This window comes from Cavia porcellus, unplaced genomic scaffold (assembly GCF_034190915.1).
Source record: "Cavia porcellus strain 051 isolate PalLab524CR breed Dunkin Hartley unplaced genomic scaffold, mCavPor4.1 scaffold_1, whole genome shotgun sequence".
Taxonomy (NCBI): domain Eukaryota; kingdom Metazoa; phylum Chordata; class Mammalia; order Rodentia; family Caviidae; genus Cavia; species Cavia porcellus.
This window is the reverse complement of record NW_026947484.1, coordinates 108,748,504-108,770,347: the sequence shown is the minus strand read 5'-3', so window position 1 is coordinate 108,770,347 and position 21,844 is coordinate 108,748,504. Positions and strand designations below refer to the sequence as shown.

Here is a 21,844-nt window from a genome sequence, read left to right as displayed (position 1 = left end):
CCAATATGTGTCAGTTCAGATGAGACCCTATGAATTAAAGGTGCTACAGCTATGGACAATATGTCAGTTCAACAAAGGCAAATTAGGCTATTCCAAATAAGCAAATCATAAACTATACTTGTTTACTGTTTGAGAATACAGAAAGAGAGAAATAAGGGGAGGGGACAGAAGGAGAGTGGAGGAGAGGAGGGAAGACTCAATCCTCCAAACCTGAGATTCAATCTAACTTTGTAAACAAGCAGAAAACAAAAATGCACAGCAAGCATATGAGTTGTCTCGTATCTGGAGGACAAAGGAACTTACATAAAGCTTACAATATCTTATATTGTCAAGATTCTACCTCAACAGCTGTCAATCTGAACATTCTCATCTTCCAAAAAAGAAAGCAAACTAGTAAGTTTCTTGAGCTGTTGCAGGACTCATGGTGATTTGGCAAATAAGTGCAGTGCTGTGACTTCACTGCAGGTCTATCAATTTTACGAAGTTGCTATAGTTAATGGCACCAGGATCTCTGGGCTCTGAAAGGTACATATGACCCAATAGGCTGTCTTTGACACTGTTATTTGAATACATAAAATTCCAGCTTTGTTGAGATTTTCTTCAAAATCTATAGCAATATGAAGTTAGTATATACTTCTATGTTGGCATATGTTTCCAACACATGGGAATTCTATAAATGTTTAAGCATATTTTATGCTCCATGCCAATGACTTGTGGGAAAACGTGTATCAACTGTACTTTTTTTATAAGTAAGTGATTATGAAATTATGAACTTGAGTCTAAAAACGATTTCATAATAGATTTCTGTGCTTACTTAATCCTTTGGCAAAATGTTTCCACATTTTGCCAAAGAACAACCCAAATTTATTTATTCCTCTAGCACTTTGTACTGTGTCTGGCACATACTTGGCAGTCAACAAGTATTTTTTGTTAAACACATAAATAGGATAGTGTGTTCAGAGTACTATCTATACAAAGAAATAATATGCATTACATACTGATATTATCAGAAGATCTTAAGAAATTAATTTCTTCTCTTTTCAGTAACAGGAAGACTTTACTGGCTTTGACAAAAGCAAAGAACTATTATAGAGGTTGAAGCCCATAAATAATTTGCCTTTTCACTGAAGAAATGCAAATATATTAGTCAGAATAATGTATTATTATATAGGAGACAATGTTATCTTAATAGGTAGACACTGCATTTTATTGATTTTTTTGAGACAGGGTGTCACTATGTAGCCCAAGGTAGCCTCGAACTCAGTGATCTTCCTATCTCTGCCTCTGGAGTGATGGAATTACAAAGGTGTTTCATCACGCCCGACAGAAGTTGCATTTTATTTATTTATTTATTTTTATATTTTGAGACAAGGGCTGGCTATGTGGTTCAGGCTGGCCTTGGGCTCACTTTGTAGCCCAGGCTGGTCTCAAACTCGCAATGATCCTTCTGCCTCACCTTCCCAAGTACTGGGATTACAGGAGTGTGCCACCATACCTGGCAGAAGTTGCATTTTAAAATCCTGTCTCACACACAGAAAAATGTCCTAACTAAAATTTTGCCAGCATTTAATTTATTTAAAAGATTTTTGCATTTTCCATGTTAGCATGCTGATATGTAGAACACTGGTAAGATGGATGGCTACCTGGTCTCTGGCAATATTTTTAAGGCAAAGAGATTTATTACTTTTCATCATAGTAGTATAATGAATATCCTATCTAAATATAAGATTATGCTCTAGAGTCAATGGCTGACTTATTTGTATTCTTATTCCAACTCAACTAATTTAAGTGATGAATACTCCCTCATAAGAACTACATTTATATACAAGATAATTCACATGACCTATAAAATCATTACAGATGCAAGACTATCTTAGGTGAAATTAAGTTGTAATTGGAAAAAATTCAACTACATGTGTATCTAACAAGAAAGTTTAAAACAATGAGTTTTTAAAAATTTGGACTGAAAAAATTTTTTTAATTTTTAATTTTATTTTATTTGGTACTGAGGATCAAACTCACAACCTTGTGCCACTAAGCTAAACCCCCGGCTCAACTGAGAATTACTGTAAGTGTTTTTTCCTACTTTTATTTTTTACAATTTCCATCCCTGTATCATGGCAGATGCAAACAAAACTAATTTTAAAACATTTTAGGGAATACCTTAGGCAGCTTTATCTAATAGAATTTCTTATGGTGATGAAAATGTTCTATAGCTGATGTGTGGCTACTTAGCACTTGAAATGTGGGTAGTGTGACTGAAGCACTGAATTTTAAATTTAATTTAAATTTAGATTTAAATAGTTACATGAGGCTTGTAGCTGGCAAACTGAGTATCATAGCTCTAGACTGTACAAATCAAAAGTGCTATTGGGCATAAATGTCTAAGCAAATACAGAAATGGAAGTTGTAGAAACAAATGATTTTGCTATTACTAAATCAAAATCTAAATACCTGGGCTATAGAAGCAGCCCAGCAGTACACTTGACTAGTATGCATGAGGCTTTGGGTTCTATCCACAGTAAAATATACACACACACACACAATCTAAATACCAGTTCTTCTATAATCTCATCTTTATCATATAGTGATGTTTACATACCTGTTTTAGTACTTCTTTTAAATCAGAAAGAATTCTGTTCAGTTATTACTAATAAATTATATGCATATCTCTAGTAATCTAGCTTTTTGTGTGTCAATGAGGAACACAATGGATTTTACGTTAAAGTCTTTTTGCATCAAAATCCGTACTTTTTAAAAAATTAGTTAATCCCAGTACATTTCAAAAATGACAGAAAGAATAGTTTTAAGGTGAAAGATTTATACGATAGGAAGAGAAACCAAAGTACAAGAAAAACAGTTTTAAGAGGTAAAAAGAGAATTTTATAAAAAGTATTAATGGGCATAAACTTACCATGACCATTTTCCTTTGTTCATATAGCTTCTGTAATTGGTAAGACTTTTCCTCTGCTTTGATGTAACCTTTCTTCACATCATCAACAGCCTATCACCAAAATAAACGCAGGGAAGAAGGGGATGTAAGAGGCATTATCAAACACATTCTTGATAAAAATAGAAATGTAGGTGCATTTTCAGAAAAACCTGTATCTTCCTGGATTATCATCATAACTGTATCAACATGGACATATTAATTTGAGTAACTAAAGAGTAGCATTGCTTAAGAATTGTTCTAAGCATGTGAAAAATCATGGGATTTTTTTTTTTTTTCTCCTCAAGTGGCTTAAACTCTGCTAAGTTTATACACATGGAAACAGTAAGGGAGCTGATATGGTGGTGCGTGCCTATGTGGGGAGGTTAAGTCAGAACAGTTACAAAGTTGAGTACTATGTAGGCAACTCAGCAAGACCCTATCTCAACATTTTAAAAACCAATGAAAATATAAAACAAAATAAGAAACAAAGAACAGTGAAACACAGTGCATGATATCATATTAAAGGCAGCAATGATGTAGCAAAATACAAGGTCTAGACAGTAAGTGATATATGCAGTCAGGACAGGAGTATTTACTGTTAATTACAGTTATTAGGGAAGCCTTGGGTGAACCTTGAAAGGAGAAGTGAGGAAAAACTACAAGATAAAGTCAGGAAACAGTAATGGATTTGAGCTCTAAACATTCAAGAAGCTGGGCATGGTGACATATGCTTGTAATCCCAGTATTCTGGAGGCTGAGGCAGGAGGATCACAAGTTCAAGCCCAGCCTGGGCAAGTCTGTGACTCAGTGAGACTCTATCTCAACATGAATGAATGGCTGGATGGGGATGTAGATCAGTGTGAAAATCCTGGGCTCAATCTCCAGTACCACCACCACCATACACAAACACTGCAGGAAACAGATGTGCCCAACTGAAATAAAGGATACATGTGAAGAGATAAAGAAAGGTAAGTGCAGGATAGGCAGGCTAACTATAGGAATTAAAAGATTCTAGCAAGCAGGCATAGAATTTCAACTTAAGGAAGTAGGGAGCTAAAAAAACTAAGAGGCTACAGTGGCTTTGATCATGATAACCCACCCTGCTTCCTCTACAGTGCACTTTTATCTTGCTATTTCTGTTTTACTTGGCCCAACCTGGCTCTGCAGAGAAAGCTTTTCTCTTACTGTTCACTTTTACTTATTCACATAAACTTTGCAAAAGAGAGGAAGAGTGGCTTTTTAAATAACAAGATGTTGTCTAAAAATTTTTTTTTAACAAGACTGACTTATGTCTGCTCTGTAACTGCTCTTGTGCCAAATGAATTACACCTAGGAGAGAATGCAATGAAGATCAACAGCACTGTAGTATTTAAGTAGAAATATTTACCACAGTCATGAAGGGAGACAGCGTAGACAACTGGGTAAGTTTAGGGTTAAAATCAAGGTAAAATAGAAGAAACAAAAGTAGGAAGAAAGGGGATAAGGAAACTGCAATTTTGAGAAAACTACACCTTTGACACACAAAGTTACCCAAAATTATGACACCTCTTCACTCCTTTGCCTGTTTTCTTCCAGCCTGCTCACTCCTAAGTCCCCCGAAGTCTTAAAGATATCAAAAGCTAGGTTGGATCTGTGTTTTCCAATTCTGTAAATCCATAAATTCTAGACATCCACCCTCAAAGGAACCCATTATTAATTAGGTACCAATCTCTAAACTTCAAACACAAGTGGTTTACATTTTAACCTAGTTGATAAAGTCAGCTTTTGCTTCAGCTCTCTAATGGGTAACCTGACAAACACTAGGTAAAAGATAAATAATTCAAAGAATAAATATCCTAGGGTCTGGGGATATAGCTCAGTGGCACAGCACCTGCCTGGCAAGCACAAGGTCCTAAGTTCAATTCCTAGTACCTAAATAAAAAAATAAATAAATATCCTAGATCAGCCAAAGTATATCCCAAGACATAAAATACCTGCAATGTGTCTCACTCCTTGAGCTCCTGCACTCTTCTCTGAGTATAAATTTTTTGGTTCTGCCTAATTAATTCATCAATCACTGATGCATTCTCAAACACTTTCCTGCACTGAAAGTTGAGAACCTACTCAAGGTGAATTGAGGTTGCCATCTTCTCTAGGGAGATGTTCTTGGTTCCATTCAGTGACAAAAGACTAGTTCTACTTCTTGCTTTGTCACCTACTAATATTGCACTTGGGAAAAGTACTTAAACTCTCTTAGTCTATAAAAAGGGAATAATATTCATCTCATAGATCACAATAAAATGTGATAATATATGTTAAGAATTTAACAAATTATATCTAGTCATAACTAGTAGTATTGTCAGTATCACTTAGCTATTAAGTTCTTCAGAGAATCATACAAGATATTAATGTCCTGCCAGGAACTGCCCATGGGAAAGGTTATGCTAGTCTTTCTTCAATCCTGGCCATACAAAAGAGGGCTCTTTAAGTAGAGTGGATTATATACACAGAGGGATGTGCAATAAGAACTGCTGTGTAATGTGCTGAAGAACCCCAACACTCCGTCACTTACTAGTCTGGTCAAGCTTCCAACGTACAATCAAACACCATGGGTTTTGTGCTGCTGAGCTATATCCCCGGCAGACAGCAATTTTTTAAAAACAAAATTATGTTTATATTTAACATGTATACTTTTTGGGTCATTAGTCCATAAACAATATATGATCACTACCTAATATCATTTATATTTTATTAGGTTTTACTAGTAATGAACAGATTAAAGTACACAGGAAAAAATACTGAAGTCGCGGCTGGAGGTTTAGCTCAGCGGCATAAGCGCCTGCCTTGCAAGCAGGCAGTCGTGAGTTTGATCCTCGGTACTGATAAAAAGGAAAAAGACAAAAAAAAAAAAAAAAAAAAAGAAATACTGAACTCATATACAAATCTATTCCTTTAATAGAAAGGACCCAAACATCTCAGATTTTGGTACTCATGGGCAGAGTATGGTGTGTATGTGCTGTGTCCTGAGACCAATACCTTGAGGACACAAGGGAGGACTATAACTTAAAATATGATTTAGCCAAAGGAAAAGGCTTTACAATCCTTTTTCTGATGACCAAATAAAAGCAATGTATTTCTGTTTTGTTCAAAACCCAAACACTAGGATGGTGTCTGTTTCAAAACAGTACCTAAATATTTAATGACCATTTTCCCAAGGCAGAGGTGAGTCAGAGGGACCATTTACTCCAGCACCTCTCAGCTATTTATTCACATGGAGTAGCAAAATGTTCTCTCCTTTTTCATTTCTAATAAAAATTATACTGCATGATTAGCTTGAATAGAAAACATAAATACCACCACACTACTTTTTTTTTTTTTTTTTTTTTTTTTTGGTACCAGGGATCAAGCTCACGACCTCGCACTTGCCAGGCAGGCGCTTATGCCACTGAGCTGAATCTCTAACACCTTGTTTTTAATTTTAAAAATGTTTAAAGTTATATAGTTAATACAAAAATGCTACTAAAAGGTTCCTAATAGAAATGACCATCTCCTGATCCCAAAGCTTTATTCCAAACTTACTTAATTTTAATTTTTTTCCAAACTTTTAAAATAGTACTCACCAGAACCTTGACCCCGAAGTACATTGGCAGACCTTATTTTTATTTTTGAGATTCAATAAATTGCAAAAACTACACAGGCTGGGCTACAACTTGCCATCCTCCTGCCTCAGTCTCCCAGAGTGTTGGGATCACAGATATACACTGCCACATCCAGCTTTCTTTTAAGCACTTAAAGCAGTTTTTATGATCATCTTTCCATAATTCTAAAGGTCATGCTTACATTAATAATTTGAGCCGTCAGTTTTAGACATTTTTGAGTTCCTGTACCACTAACTTTAGGTTTTTCTTACCACATATTCCTGCTTCCTCTTTCCCCAAATTCTCAAAAAAAAGGTTTAACCAACACTTGTATTATAAGTACATAAGCAGTATTCACCCCTAAGACACATATTATACCTGTGATTTCTTATATACTTTGTTTTCTCTGAGGTTAACTGCTTCATGTTTTTGTTTGTAACTTTCTACTTACAAATATCTAATTTGTATCAACCAATTTATAAATAGTAACCAATTCTGTCACCAATTCTTCCATAACAATCAAATAACAAAACTACTCTAGATTTATTCAAATAATTCATTTTCAAAAATTGATGACACTTGTCATCTCCTTTGGTATCTTCCCCTGTACTCTTTCTTTACAGGTTTATGTCTTTAAAAACCCCATTACCATTATTTTAGTGAGCTTTCGTGAAGGAGTGACTTACGTGTGTGTGCAATCTGCCAGGTTTAGCCAGAATTTAAACTATCACAAATTCCTACCTTATTAAGTTTTTTAAGAAAAAGGCTCATCATCATCATCATCATCATCATCATCATCATCATCATCATCATCAATCTTATCATTATTTCACATTTTAACACTTCTGAAATTAGGATGTACCTTACAACCAGTGATCTGTCAGTTTAACACGCAGGATTTCTTTCTTAGCAATACATAAAATAATGGTGCATCTTTCAATATATGGTACTTTAAAACTGATAAAATAGATTAGATATTCCCACCATCAAAATATGACATATAAATATCCAAAATTAAGTACAGGAAAAATTTATCTTGCAAGACACACACAAAAACTTGTGCCTTGAACACTGTTGTTATCACTAATGACCCATCAATAACTTAAAAACCGAATTACTCTATGAATCAGCAATACTACTTCTGGGTATATTGTGGGGGGATGGATCTTAAAGGAATATCTGCACACCTACATTCATAGCAGCATTATTCACCATGACTAAGAGGTAGAAACAACCAAAATGTATATTCACCAATGAAGGGGAAAACAAAATGTGGTGTACACACAAATGTATTATTCAGCCTTAAAAAGAAAGGAGCTGGGTGTGATGGCTCATGCTATAATCCTAGCACTCAGGAGGCATAGGCAGGAGGACTGCCTAGAGTTCAAGGCCAGGCTGGACTATAGAGCTAGATCCTGTTGCAAACAAAGAAGGAAATCCTTTTACATATGGACCTTGAGGACACTGTGCTTAGTGAAATAATCCAGTCCCCAAAAAGACAAATACCATTAAAAGTCTACTTATATGAGTAATCAAATAATAAAGTAGTCAAATTAATAGAAATAGAAGTATGGCTGCCAAAGGTAGCTGGGAAAGGGAAATGAATTGTTTATCAGGTATGTAATTTCAGTTTTGCAAGACTAAAAAGTTATGGTTATCTATTGCATAACATGAATATACTTAATATTTCTAAATTGTGCTGGACATGGTGGTGCATGCCTATAATCCCAGCACTTTGGCACTATGGGTAGTGTGTTGAGCCCAACTGTGTATCTAAGAGAATGCTGGCTATTAAAAGATACTATGATGAATGTGATCATTATGTATATCTAAAAGATACCAATAGGAACAGGAGGAGAGTCAAGAAGCCAAATTACACATTCCCACAAGCCAGCCAGTATGTGGGCTGGGAGACAAGGAGAACAACACACCATCCCACCCCACCCCTCACTCCTGGTAAGCAATGGGCTAATTTGGAAGAAGTCAGGCTGAGATGAGAGCAACTGAAAGTAAAACAACAACAACAAACACTTCATGTTTGTATTTGATTGACTTTGCAGGCCTAATGTTTGCAGTCTGCACTTCTAACAGGAGGATAACAATATGCATTATAACAACTATGGGGGATTTCCTTCTGTCTTGTTTTTTAAAATTCAATGTTTTGTTCCAATTTGTATCTGGTAACCTGATCAACTATTTTGAAAATAACCACATGCAATACAACAACCACTGTTAAATTTCTATCATCTTGTTTCAAAAACCTATATAGCTATTTTTCTTCTTTGTTGTTTTGCTTTTGTTATTGGGTTTTTTTTTTGTTGCTTGATTTTTCTGTTCTTTTTTCTCTTTAACATAAAAAAAGAAAATGTACCAATAAAATCTGATTGAAGAAAATAAAGACAGATGTGTTTTCAGTTAAGAAATACGAAGAACAAAGGCCTAGATCCAGTTTTAAATTTCATCTTTGTTTTATTAGGAAGATAATAAAATCTTTTTTTTTTTTTTTTTTTTTTGTCTTTTTCGTTTTTTATCGGTACCAGGGATCAAACTCACGACTGCCTGCTTGCAAGGCAGGCGCTTATGCCGCTGAGCTAAATCCCCAGCCCTTTTTTTTTTTTTCAAGTAGGATCTCACTATGTAGTTCAGGCTGGTCTTACACTCACTGCATACCCCTTGGCTGGCCTCGAATTTGCAGCAATCCTCCTACCTCAGCTTCCCAAGTATCAGGCATGCACCACCATGCCTGGCAACAGTAGTATCTTTTTTTTTTTTTTTTTTTTTTTGTCTTTTTCATTTTTATCGGTACCGGGGATCGAACTCACAACCGCCTGCTTGCAAAGCAGGTGCTTATGCCACTGAGCTAAATCCCCAGCCCCAACAGTAGTATCTTAAGGTTACGTTCACTTGAAAGAAAGGGGGAGGGTACAGAGTCTAAAAAGGAAGCATAGATCAACAGAAGATCTAAAATAGACTAAATGTGTCCCTGTATATATCTGTACACAACGCTAAACTTCATAAAAAAGAAATTAAGCATAATAAATTATTATTTTTGTCTTTTTTAAACAGGGTCTCGCTATGCAGTTCAGGCTGGCCTTGGGCTCACTTTGTAGCACAGGCTGGTCCTGAACTTGTAATGATCCTACTGTCACAATAAATTCAGCTACTTTAAAGTATTTAATTTTTTTTTTTTTTCTGGAAGGAATAAGGATCTTCTATTCATCCAAGATAAAATGTTCAATTCAGAAGATACATGCAACACTGCTTGGCTCTATAATTTTAAAAATAAGAACTATTTCAAGTAAAATGAAGCAAACTTTTAAAAATCCGTGTATTTAAAAGGAATATTTATTATTTTCAAGTACAAGACTTCTCTAAATAGCACTAATGCCACAATATTAAGCTTACTTTGAAGATGGCATATTTGAAGCTCTGAATTTTGTTGTCAAACAGATTAGTTGACTCGTAATTAACATAGTCATGCTGATTTTCACTAAAGCACTCACTTATTTCAAGTCACAAGGATTATCAGAGCCCCCACTGTTAAGTTTATCAGATGCCTTTTCTTCCCCAGTCACTCTGTTAGACAGGCTTGCTCCCTTTTCTTACTTCAATTGATTTTGAAAACAAATTCATATTATTGTCTCATGACTCACAGTTTTCTTCAAATAAATTTTCCTTTCTTGGCAATGTTGCAAATTTGGGGGTAATGAAGCAGTCATGTTTGCAAATAGGTCATTTTGTCTTCCAAAAGACAATTTACCTTCATCCACAATGCTGTCAGGTTGGTTCATTTTAAAAGTGCAAAAGCTCAAAATCCTTCTGTGTGGAGATTTGAGACTTCTACTCTCTGGAAACTGCTCCAAAGGAATCTATCTGGCATCCAAGAAGATGTGTTTCACCTACAGCACCACACGTTAGTTTCTCAGAAGATGCGTGGGACTCAGTTAAATCAGACAATGAATGTGCAAAAGAGAAATTCTGAGGACCCAAAAGAAAAGGCTTTTTCAGTTTGGATTTCATTTGTACTTCACCACTTGAAACTCAACGCTGGCATCAGGCATGTGAGTACTTGGAATGAATGCAGAAGACATATCAGAAAATACCCCACCATTTTTTCTACCTTTCATCTTATCTTTTAATTTTGCAGACCTTGTTTTGTCCTTCTTTGATAAGTCAAACATAGTTGCTGTCATCTTTTTCCTCATAAACTGAATATTGACCTTTATTGCATCCCTGTTTTTGACTCTTTTTCCTTGTTTGGATTCTAATCCAAACTACTGTTTTCCTTCTTTGTTTGTCCTCAAAGGTGTCACTGAGCTTAACTGCCACCTGCCCTAGAAATTTATCCAGACCTACTAGTGATCTGTGTATAACTAAAGACAAGAATTATTTCTCTGGATTTCCCTCCATTAGCAATCTAGTGGCTCAGAGGAGGCCTCTTCCTTCCAAATTGGCTTAAGGGTTTTGTCAGCTACAAGGTAGGATACTTTTTCTTGCCCAAATGAATTATAGTGTATATACACTGGTGCCACTTTTGCCTTCTGGCTTCAGATCTTTGCCGTGAAGCACTGTGACCTGTGCAATAGAGTAGGAATGACTTTAGGGCTTGCTCTGACAGTATTATTCTGTCCTCTCTCTGCACTGAGTTCACAAGTGCAGGCAGTGCCCTTCCCATGAGGAAAGCCTAACGCCTTAAATCACTGCCTTCCTGGCGGGAGCATTTAAAAGAACCAGGCCTATACAAGGCTGCTCAATGTCCCCAAGGCTGATGTCAAAATGCCTCATGGGAGCAATGTGGGATCACAGCTGCTCTGGTGGTCCCTTTCCTCTGGAAAAGTACAGGGGCCCACATCATCTGGCCACTCTGTTCACGCCTCTGCGAACCCCCCACCCCACCCCACCATGCTTCTAGTCTCTGCTGTTCTGTGGCACCCACGCTGGGTACTGCTCTGGCAGCAAAGGGGAGGGAAAGCCTGGCCCCTGAGCTCTGGCCCAGACTCTACAACTTGGCTTCTCACCTGCTTCCTTGTAGCTGGGCCTCTAAAGCATTCAATTTTTTTTTTTTTTTTTCTGAAACTAGAAATTCCATTGTATTGGTTCCAAAAGTCTTTGTCATCACTGGATAGGTGCACAGGAAGCCAGGTGCTGTGGTTTACAGCAAGCCAGTTGACAAGACTCATAAGCCAGGTCATTGCACTAGGCCAGTCCCTCTCCAGCAAAGAATTCTTCTTTTGACTATTGCGTCTCTTAGTACATGCTTGCAGTTCCTAACAATGATGGTCATTGTGGGAAGAAAATACACGTTCAGAAGGTATCTTCAGCATTGCCCCCTTGCCCTCGACTCTCTACCTCAATCCAGCAGTCTCCTTGACTTTTGTAAAAGATCAAGCTCACAGTTTTCAAGCATTAAATATTAAAAATAAAATACTGCACCAGGGATTTAGCTCAGTGGCATAAGCGCCCGCCTGGCAAGCGCGAGGTCGTGAGTTTGATCCCTGGTACCAAAAATAAAATAAAATAAAATGAAAATAAAAATAAAAAAATACTGGAGACCAGTTTTGGCAATATAATGAGAGCCCATCTCAGGAAAGAAAAAAATTAGGGCCACAGATTTAACTTAGCGGCATAAGCGCCTGCCTGGCAAGCATAAAGTCATGAGTTTGATTCCAGTACTAAAAAAAAAAAATTAAAGTGAACTTTTAAAAAATGAAAACAAAATAATAAAATATTGGGAATTTTAAAAGAATAGGATTCAATCCCTAGTACTACAAAAAAGTAGTATATTTACATTTAATATTAAAGCATGAAAATGTACTCAATTCAGTAACAGAAATTACAAAAGATAAACATTATATGAAATGTTACAATCTCTTTAAACAAAAATCAGTAATACTAGCCAGGCACACACCTGTAATTCCAGCACTCGGATGGCTGAGGCAGGGGAACTCCTGTGAGTTTAAGGCTAGCCTAGGTTACATAAGGGAATTCAAGGTCAGCCTGCACTACACAGTGTGACTCTGCCTTAAAGAAATAAAATAAAATAATAGTAATATATAAAAGGAAAATAAATGGAATAGATGAAATATCTGCAAAAATGACAGATTTTTAAATCTATAATCCTAACGGAAGGCTAAGGCAGGAGGATTACAAATTCAAGCCCAGCCTTAGCTACATAGTGAGATCCTGTCTAAAAAACAACAACAATAACAACAACAAAACCAGAAGTGCTGGGGATATAGCTCAGTAGTAGAATGCCTTCCTAACACGTGTGAGGTTCTGGGTTCAACATCTAGTACCACACTGAAGGAATGAGCAACAGTAGCTTCTTAAAAGGAAAATAGCAAAGAGTGGTAGCTCAGGAGCAGATTGCTTACCTAACATGTAAGGATTCTGAATTCAATCCCTACAAAAAAAACCAAACACACACACAAAAGCACTACAAAAAAATCAAACACACACACACACAAAGTGATACTAAAAAAGATTATGGTAGCATTATTTATAATCCTGCATTCAAAAATAGCTCAGAAGTAGTAAGAAGGAATAATTAACAGATAGTACATTAATTCATTTATGAATGACATATAAAAGAATATAGGTATGTGAAAAAGGAAAATTTTTATCTACATTAGGATAACTGTAAAAATTACACATCCATACAAATATCTAGGGGCTGGGAATTTAGCTCAGTGGCATAAGTGCCTGCCTTGCAAGCGCACAGTCGTGAGTTCAACCCCTGGTACCGATAAAAAAAAAAAATACAAATACCTAATGTCAAATATGAAGTGTAAATACTTACAGAACTATTTCACAAAAGAAGATTTCCAGGTAAAGATGGCAAATGCAAAACAAGTATCTCTCTCCTACTGCATCTTAAAATTTTATTAAAATAAATAAGTGCATGTGTGTATGTGTGCGTGTATTGCTGGAGATCAAACCCCAGGCCACAGGTAAGTTAGATAAATAACTACTGTAGCATTGAACTACATGCCCAATCCAAGGAATTTTTTTTAAAAGCATAAACCCAAAATAACAGCAAGAATCAGCGAGGGGTAGATCAGATCAAAATGCTGTAATCTGGAACACATTATATAGGAGCAGTAATATAGAAAAGCTGGAAAAGAAATGAATTTTTACACTGGTAAAAGACAAAATGGAGAATCCCTTCAACAAATTTCCCAAAGGCTCAGGAATTAGCACTAGGTGGTCACCTAGGTGAGGCAGTGGCTGTGGCTAATAAAAAGAGGACTGAAAGCCTATTTAAATTACCTGATCCTCTCCATTATTTCCTGCAGCCATGTGACTGTGCTCTCCAATGCCAGCTAAACACTAGAGCTGTAGTTTCTCTACAGTGAAGTCCACAGTCACCATGAAACACTCATAAGCTGAACTCATCAGCTATGCTGCTTTCCCAATATTCAACCCGAGCAGACAATTGTTAAGAAAGCCCCTTATATGAACATAAGGCAGGTCACAGAAACAACAATTTCTCTTCCCTAAGGCAAGTTGCAGAAATTAAAATAGACTAATCTTCCCATCTTCCTGTATTAGAATGACCATGAAGACATCCTCTGATAAGGCCCTCATATCAAAAGAGGTCTTTCCCATGCTTATAAAGGAATGCTGCAGAGAGAAGCCAAGAAGAACTTGGATAGAAAGATCTTGCTTGTTATCATTACTGTATCAACATTAGACCACATCCTTCTTGTCCCATTATATGTCAACCTGATTGTTTATACTTTTATTATGTCTGTGCAGTGAAAAGTTTCCATAAAAAACTCACAAGGATAAAATCCTGGAGTTCATGGACTGCAGACACATGTAGCTCACAGAAAGTAAGAACTCTCCATGTGCCAAAAGAATGGTAAACACTGTCTCTGAATGTGGACACTCCTGCTTTCCAGGCCTAACTCTAATTTCTGCATTTTTTATTTCTACCCTGTAAAGTATCTTTCAAAATGAACTACTATTTTTTTTTCCAAATCTATTTTATTTCAAGGATAAAAAGAAAAAGAAGAAAAAAATAAACAAACCATTATATGCTAAGTAAAGTGTTTCCATAAGTTCTATGAGTTGTTCTAACAAATTAATAAAACCTGTGGTCAGTTGGTCTAAAATTTTAAAGGCAAAAAAAAAAAAAAAAATTATAGAGGCCTGGTATTGTAACCGGATCTAAAATGGGGGTAGTCTTGGAGACTGAGCATTGACTGTGGGATCCGATATTGCCACTGATAGTATCAGAGCTGAATTAAATCTGATGATGGTCAGATGGTATCTACTGCAGAATTGTTTGTGTGCCGACTGGGAGAAATCCTCACATCTTTTGAGGTCACATTAAGTCTTCTGGTTGATTATGGATCAGAGCAGAGGAAAATAGATGATTTGTTTTCCCCAGACACACAATATATATAATATTGATGAAAAATTTTTGAACAGGTATACACTCACAATGCTCATTTTTCTTGTCTTAAAAAAATCACTAACTGTTTAAATTCCAGAATATCTTCACTTCTAACTTATTTATCTTTTGCAAAATAGGATAGAATATTTTACAAATTTAACTCAGACACAGAAGTACAGTGGCTTATCCAAGGATTCACGATAAATTGGGAAATTACCAACTACACACGAACAGAAAAAGAAACCTGTCTCCTAGGAAGATCAGTTCACCCACCTGATGAAAGAAGTAGGTAACGGCAAGGTCATTGTCATTTAAGAGGATTTCTTCTTCTGTTGTAAAAAGCCACTTTCGAATGGTCAGGCAGGTGCCTGGCACAGCTGATGTGTAATTCTGGACATAGAGTTTATGAGGAAATTCATTAGGTGCCAGCTTACGTACTAAAAAAAAGACCAAAAAAAAAGTTGTAGTGAAAAAAATATACACAGAATTTCCCTAATATAAACTATTGAAGGCAGACCAAATATGGTAGGTTTTCATTAAACAGAGCACAGCTCAAATTCATCAAGAAGCTCTTGTCCTTGGAACACAAAATACTCAGGTTTAGCTAAGTTTATCCCTTCTAACTATGACTACGGCCAGTTCAACCTCCAACTGTCTGAAATCATTTGAAAGGCAAGACCTTCAGTTACCATGATGACTGCAGATAGCACCAACTCCAAATTCAGTTTGAAATTATCAACCATTATCTGATAAGTTACAGCTGATATCTACTCTTCAGCAAAAGTCTCCGCTTTTACCTGGCTATGGGCATTAACAGACTGCTTTTATTAAGAACTGAAAGGCTCTTCCTACTCTATCCCTAAAGCCTCAGGCATTCATCAAAATGAAAACTGTCTTCAGCATAAGGATACCTCTTCCTAACCATATACAACAGGATAAATCACCATTTCTTTTATTTTCTCTTATCTTTCCAAGTATGTGTATTTTCTCTTAACACATACTTGGCTTTATAACACTGAGAAAGACATATTTAATAATTCTCCATTTTATAGAAAGTGAAGCTAAAGCTTAGAAAAATGTAAGCATAGAACTCAAGTATCTTAGTACCCTAGCAATCCTTTCTAATATAATTTATATCTGACTAGTTAGGCTTTTAAGAGTTGGGAAGAAAAATATGATAAAAGAGATGGCTGTTTCAGGGGAATCAAAGTTTCTGTTTCTAGACCTGGGATGGCAAGACAACTGAAATTCACCAAACTCTCCTCTTGGGATGAAGAAGCTCTGATCAATATTATCTATGTCATTTCTGATCATAGGCTTGTGTACACATGAGGTAGAAAAGACTCATAAATTATAAAAAATCCATGTCATCAGAGTAAGCCCTCAGACTTCCTCTCTTGTGACTACCATCTCCAGTTTTTATAGAAATTTCCTGTTGCCATGTAATAAAATTTTTTAGGAAAAGGAAATTTTCACACAGAAGTTTAAACATCCACATTAAGACAAAGGCTTTTCACCCATATAAAGTATCTCTTTCTAACTTCTAAAACCAAAAGGCTAGTCTTAAAAATCTTTACAGAAAGCATGAAGGAATCTCCAACTAAGTGGCTAAATAGAACATCCCCATTTAAAGCTGTTTTACTGGAAATTATAAATTTTGAATCTCTGATTTAAAAGTACCACATGCAAATATCAGATTCAGTATTGGATGTAATCTATAGGTGCTAACAAAAGAAGAAAAACAAACCACAGTGATCAGGAATCCTTATGATCAGGCTTAGCAGGATTTGCTTAGTGGGATCTTCCTCTGTCTTCAAATTCTTATCTGGGAAAAGTTTTTGTCTAATGGTATTAGAATAAAATACTCCCCAAACTCAATATTAGCCATTAGCACTTACCAAAAGAATGATTGATCACTTCAAATAAGGCAAAGTAATTCACTGTTGTACTGTCCATGCCAACCTTTGCTGCAATAGCCTAAAGTTCAAACAGGATTGAATGATTTAGGAAAACTAAGTCAGACAATGCTGTCGGGAAACGGGTATATGCATGAGGGAGAGGGCAAAGGGGAAAGGTCTGCCACCTCAGTTCATAAAAACTATTATGGGTCATCTCTGTCTTATTCATTCTTTCATTCACTCACTGGTGCTAGGGCTCAAGTCCCAGGGCATTGCACATGCTGGGCAAGTGTTCTACTACTAAGCTACACTCCTGTCCCATGGCTATCTTTCTTTAGGGTGCATGCACATATGTATAACATGTATGAAAAAAAGGGAGAAAGACACCTGCTTTTGACTCACACAGCTCATATTTGAGTTTCTCCCTAGTAATAATAATAATAGTTTCTCTCTTTTTTTTTTTCTTTTTTTCTGGTACCGGGGATCGAACTCACGACCACCTGCTTGCAAGGCAGGTACTTATGCCGCTGAGCTAAATCCCCAGCCCCAATAATAGTTTCTCTTTAAGATCAGCTTTCCTCTCTGAAATACTACTTCGCTTCACAAAGCTCTTTCTTTAACACCACTTATAAGAAATGTACTTGATAACAATAGGATAAATCTTTAAAAAACCAATTTTTAAATATTCATTTTCACACAGCCTACATTTATACAAGACATCAAAAACAAGACATCAATGGAGAATGTCTACATTTTTCATTTTATTTCTTTTTAAAAAGAGATGGGAACTCCCTATGTTTTGCAGGCTACTTCTGGCCTCAAGTGATTCTCCTACCTTCTCCTTTCAAGTAGCTGGCACTGCTGGCATGAAGCTCAGTGCCAGCCAGATCACTCAGTTTAAAATATTGTTTAACTTCTTTCCAGGTTTTTTTTTTTTTTTTTTTTTTTTTTAAAGCATAGGGAATTGAACCCAGGAGTGCTCTACCACTGAGATAAATCCCTACCCCTTTTTATACTTTTTGTTGAGGGTTGATCCTACCGAGTGGCTTAGACCAGGCTAAAATCTGTGCTCCTTCAGCCTTAGCCCCTCCAGTAGCTGGGATTACAGGAGTGTAACTGGTCCAAAAATATTCTGTTTTTCAGATGATCTGTTTCAAGCCAGGGACACTAGACACTTGCGTTTCCTAAAGACTACCATCATCAATATCCATATGAAAATATCAAAAATATTGTTGACAAGAGACATATTAAACAAGGATCAGTTCTTGTCTGTAGGAACTAAAGTACTATGTTTTGTTATGTGCAACATAACATAAACAATAGTAACAAAATCCCTTTTCAAGATCAATCCTAATATTAAACAAGATAATACTTCTGCACAGTAGTACTTCATGAACTAAATATGACTATATCCTTCCCACATCTCACTTATCAAGCCTAGGTTCATTGCTGGTATGATGTAGGAGCTGGAAATTTTAAGTGTTCTAAATTACCATTCTACATTGTACTGGATAGGAAGTGAAATGTTCTCAAGATTTAAAAAATGGAACCGAATAAAAAAGGTTTAAAAAATGGTTTCTAGCTAGAAGTCTCAGTAACAGGAGCGAGGCAAAGTATGAAAGAAAAAGCACATTACACCTCACCGGAAAAAAAAAAAAAAAAAAATCAACAAGCTGTAAAAATACTTTTTTTTTTTTTATAGTTACAATCTCATTGTACAATTCCTTTTTTGTTGCTGTTTCTTTGAGGCAGAGTCTTACTGTGTACTGCAGACCTACCTTGAACTTACTTATGTAGCCCAGGCTGCTTTGAACTCACAGTGATCCTCCTGCCCCAGCTTTGCAAGGGCTGGGATTAGAGGTTTGGGAAACCCTGCTTGGCTCTTACTGAATAATTTCAAAAATGCTTCATATCCTACAATATCTTTTGTCACAGTATTTGGCAATGTATGAGGGACAGATTTTTTTTGTTTGCTATAAAAAAAACAAAGGAGATATAAGAATTGACATCTAGAAACCTTCTTGTCTCTTCAAAAACCTTGGTCAAATTAGAAATGAAGGCACATGAAAAGGCCCATCTACAAACAATGCTTATGCCACAGCACTCAGATGATGATTTTCATCACACTCACAACAGGGCTGTAATTTGTATGTTTCACTGCCAGGCAGGTTGAACCCACTGGTGGTACATGCATGACTGTCTTACCAGGTGGTTTTTTTTTTTTTTTTTTTTTTTTGGTCTTTTTCCTTTTTATCGGTACCGGGGATCAAACTCACGACTGCCTGCTTGCAAGGCAGGCACTTATGCCGCTGAGCTAAATCTCCAGCCCCCTACCAGGTGGTTTTTAAATTAATTTTATTACTCGAAAGAGTGGTAAAAGTGATCAGGTCCATTAATAACACACGTGGTGCAAGCTGCCTGCTGAGACAGTCATTTATGTACCACTGATGATTCAAACCAGTGGGAATATATTAAATATGATTTCTTACTAACAGGAATCAGGTTTCCTTACATAAATGGCTTATTCTAGATCTATGGTAAGAAATGTATAAAGGTGAGCCCAAGACATTCTGTCACAGCAAATGGCAAAGATGCTGCCATAAACTAAAGGACAGCATTAAAAGTGTACAAGAACAGATATGACTAAGCTTTTAATGTCAAGAGGTAAGAATATCAGAATAATATATGCTATTGTCTAAACCATATTTAATTTTTATAAAGCTGATAAAAATCATTTAATTTAAAAACATGGTACTACAAAGTAAAATACAACAATAGACATCACTGGAATCAAGTGAGGTACTCTTTACTCTGAAAACTGGTAAAATGAAAGGAAAATATTTATCCTTTTTTCCACAAACTATATTTCAGGATAACTAATTAAACTTAGCTTATAAGAAAAAGTTATTTTCAGAAAATACTATTAGAAAATCAGCACTTTGCAATTTTTATGAAATTACTTGGTAAGATGACAATCATCAATAGATATACTCATTTGATAAAAGATCAATGGCAGGGCTGGGGACCTAGCTCAGCGGCATAAGCACCTGCCTTCCAAGCAGGCAGTCGTGAGTTCGATCCCTGGTACCGATACAAACAAAAAAGACCAAAATAAATAAATAAATAAATAAAATCAATGGGAAACTTTATATAAAGGTCACACCTACTGATTAATCTTGTTGCTACTAAACATGGACTAACTAGATACTGCATTCTACCTGTGGAGAAGGAATATTATGCATAAACTACCTATTATGAAGTACTTATGTCAAAAAAGAAGACTCTAAATCTAATCAACCCTCTAGAGCAAATTTCCATTTATGGAAAATATAGGGAGTTGGAGATGAGCATGCCTGGCTGTAATCTCAGCACTTGGGAGGCTGAGGCAGGAGGACAGCCACGAGGTGGAAGCCAGCATGGACTATACTGTGAGTTCAAGGCCAGTCTGGACTATATAACAAGACCCTGTCTCAAAAAAAAAAAAAAAAAAAAAAAAAAAAAAAACCAGAGCCAGGCATGGTGGCACATGCCTGTAATCTCAACACTCAGGATGCTAAAGCAGGACGACTGCTGCAAGTTCGAATCCAGCCTGAGGTATAATGTGAAGTGAGTTCAAGGCCTGCCAGAACTACGTGGTGAGACCCTATCTCAAAAAGACCCAAAAAACCCCCCCAAAACCAAAGAACAAACAAATTGATAAGAACATATTAAATGACACTATGACAAAACAAATAAACAGATTCATTCTATAGGGCACAGACACAAATTTAGTAACAAAATGATAGCACCGGGGAGGGGGGGGGGAGATTGGGAAGGGGGATTATTCTATATTAAAATAAATATAAAAACAAAATGTGATATAAATCTTGTTTACATATGAGTTTTTAACCAAATGTAAAAAAATTACTTTTAAATAACTGGAAAAATTTGACTATGGGTAGTTGTTACTTAATACCAAGAATATAGTGCTATTTTTTAGGTTTGATAATGGCATTGCAGTTATGTAACAACACTGATAGCTTTTAGATGCATACTAAAGTATAGATAGGTCTTCATAACATGGGTTTTGTTTAAAAGACTTAAAAAAGGATACATGGTACAAATGTGGCAATATCTTAGTATTAAATGTAATTAATGAGTGTTGAGGATGTAGCTCCATGGTAGAGCACTTGCCTAGCACATATAAGGCTTTGAGTACAAGCCCTAGCACCACACACACACACACACACACACACACACACACACACACACACACACAGAGTATCTGGAGATTCACTGTACTATTCTGATTTTACATATGTTATTAACATTTTCTACAATAAAAAGGTACAGTTAATTACAACCACTCTACTCAAGTACTTATTATACCTTTTAAGGAGGACAGAGTACTTTGACAATAACAATTTAATAAATATATTAGGTGCTAGATACAGTAAGCACTTTTTATGTATTAGCTCATTTCATCTTTCTTAGCTTCATACCATCCAAGTTGAAATTAACTTGTTCAAGTTTAATTTACCTGATATACTTGATCTGTAGTACTGTTCTTTTTCACTCTGACCGTAACTGTTGTTCCATCTGGTGATGCTACTCTCAGCTCTACATCAGATACGCCATTGTAGTTCTGGAAAAAAGATACAGAGAAAAATTTATGACCCAGTACTTCCTCACTCTACTTCACAAACGCTACTAAACAGTAATCCAAACACATTATGGAGAGGAAGGTAGTTCCAACAAAAAGGAAGGAAATGACACATTAAAAGTTAATATATTTACAAGTCATAAAGCTAACTATAGGCTGCATTAGAAGTTAACTATTAAGATGCACAGGGCAAAAAGGAAACATTGAAAGCCAATGTGTTCACATTTCAACACAGAAAACTGTGTGACGCAGTCTAGGTCAAACACAGATGAAATCTTGGGTTTACTTCCATCACCCGATTCAGAACTTACAAGTGAGGAAACAAGTGAAAACAGTAACTCCAACAAATATTCT

At 36.1% G+C, this 21,844-nt stretch overlaps 1 protein-coding gene and 1 pseudogene across 2 annotated transcripts in view; both read right to left on the bottom strand.

The window, feature by feature from the left end:
* The window catches only part of Snx27 (sorting nexin 27), an 84,135-nt gene that overhangs the window by 10,347 nt on the left and 51,944 nt on the right, over positions 1-21,844 (bottom strand). For both annotated transcript variants that reach the window (XM_005007793.4, XM_003479022.5), the window contains exons 5-8: positions 21,368-21,472; positions 16,849-16,927; positions 15,224-15,387; positions 2,915-3,004 (exon numbers count right to left, since the gene is read on the bottom strand). In XM_005007793.4, the coding sequence (XP_005007850.1) occupies positions 2,915-3,004; positions 15,224-15,387; positions 16,849-16,927; positions 21,368-21,472 (438 nt within the window). The remainder of the gene's footprint in view (positions 1-2,914; positions 3,005-15,223; positions 15,388-16,848; positions 16,928-21,367; positions 21,473-21,844) is intronic.
* Positions 2,923-15,216, bottom strand: LOC134476951 (rab11 family-interacting protein 2-like; annotated as a pseudogene).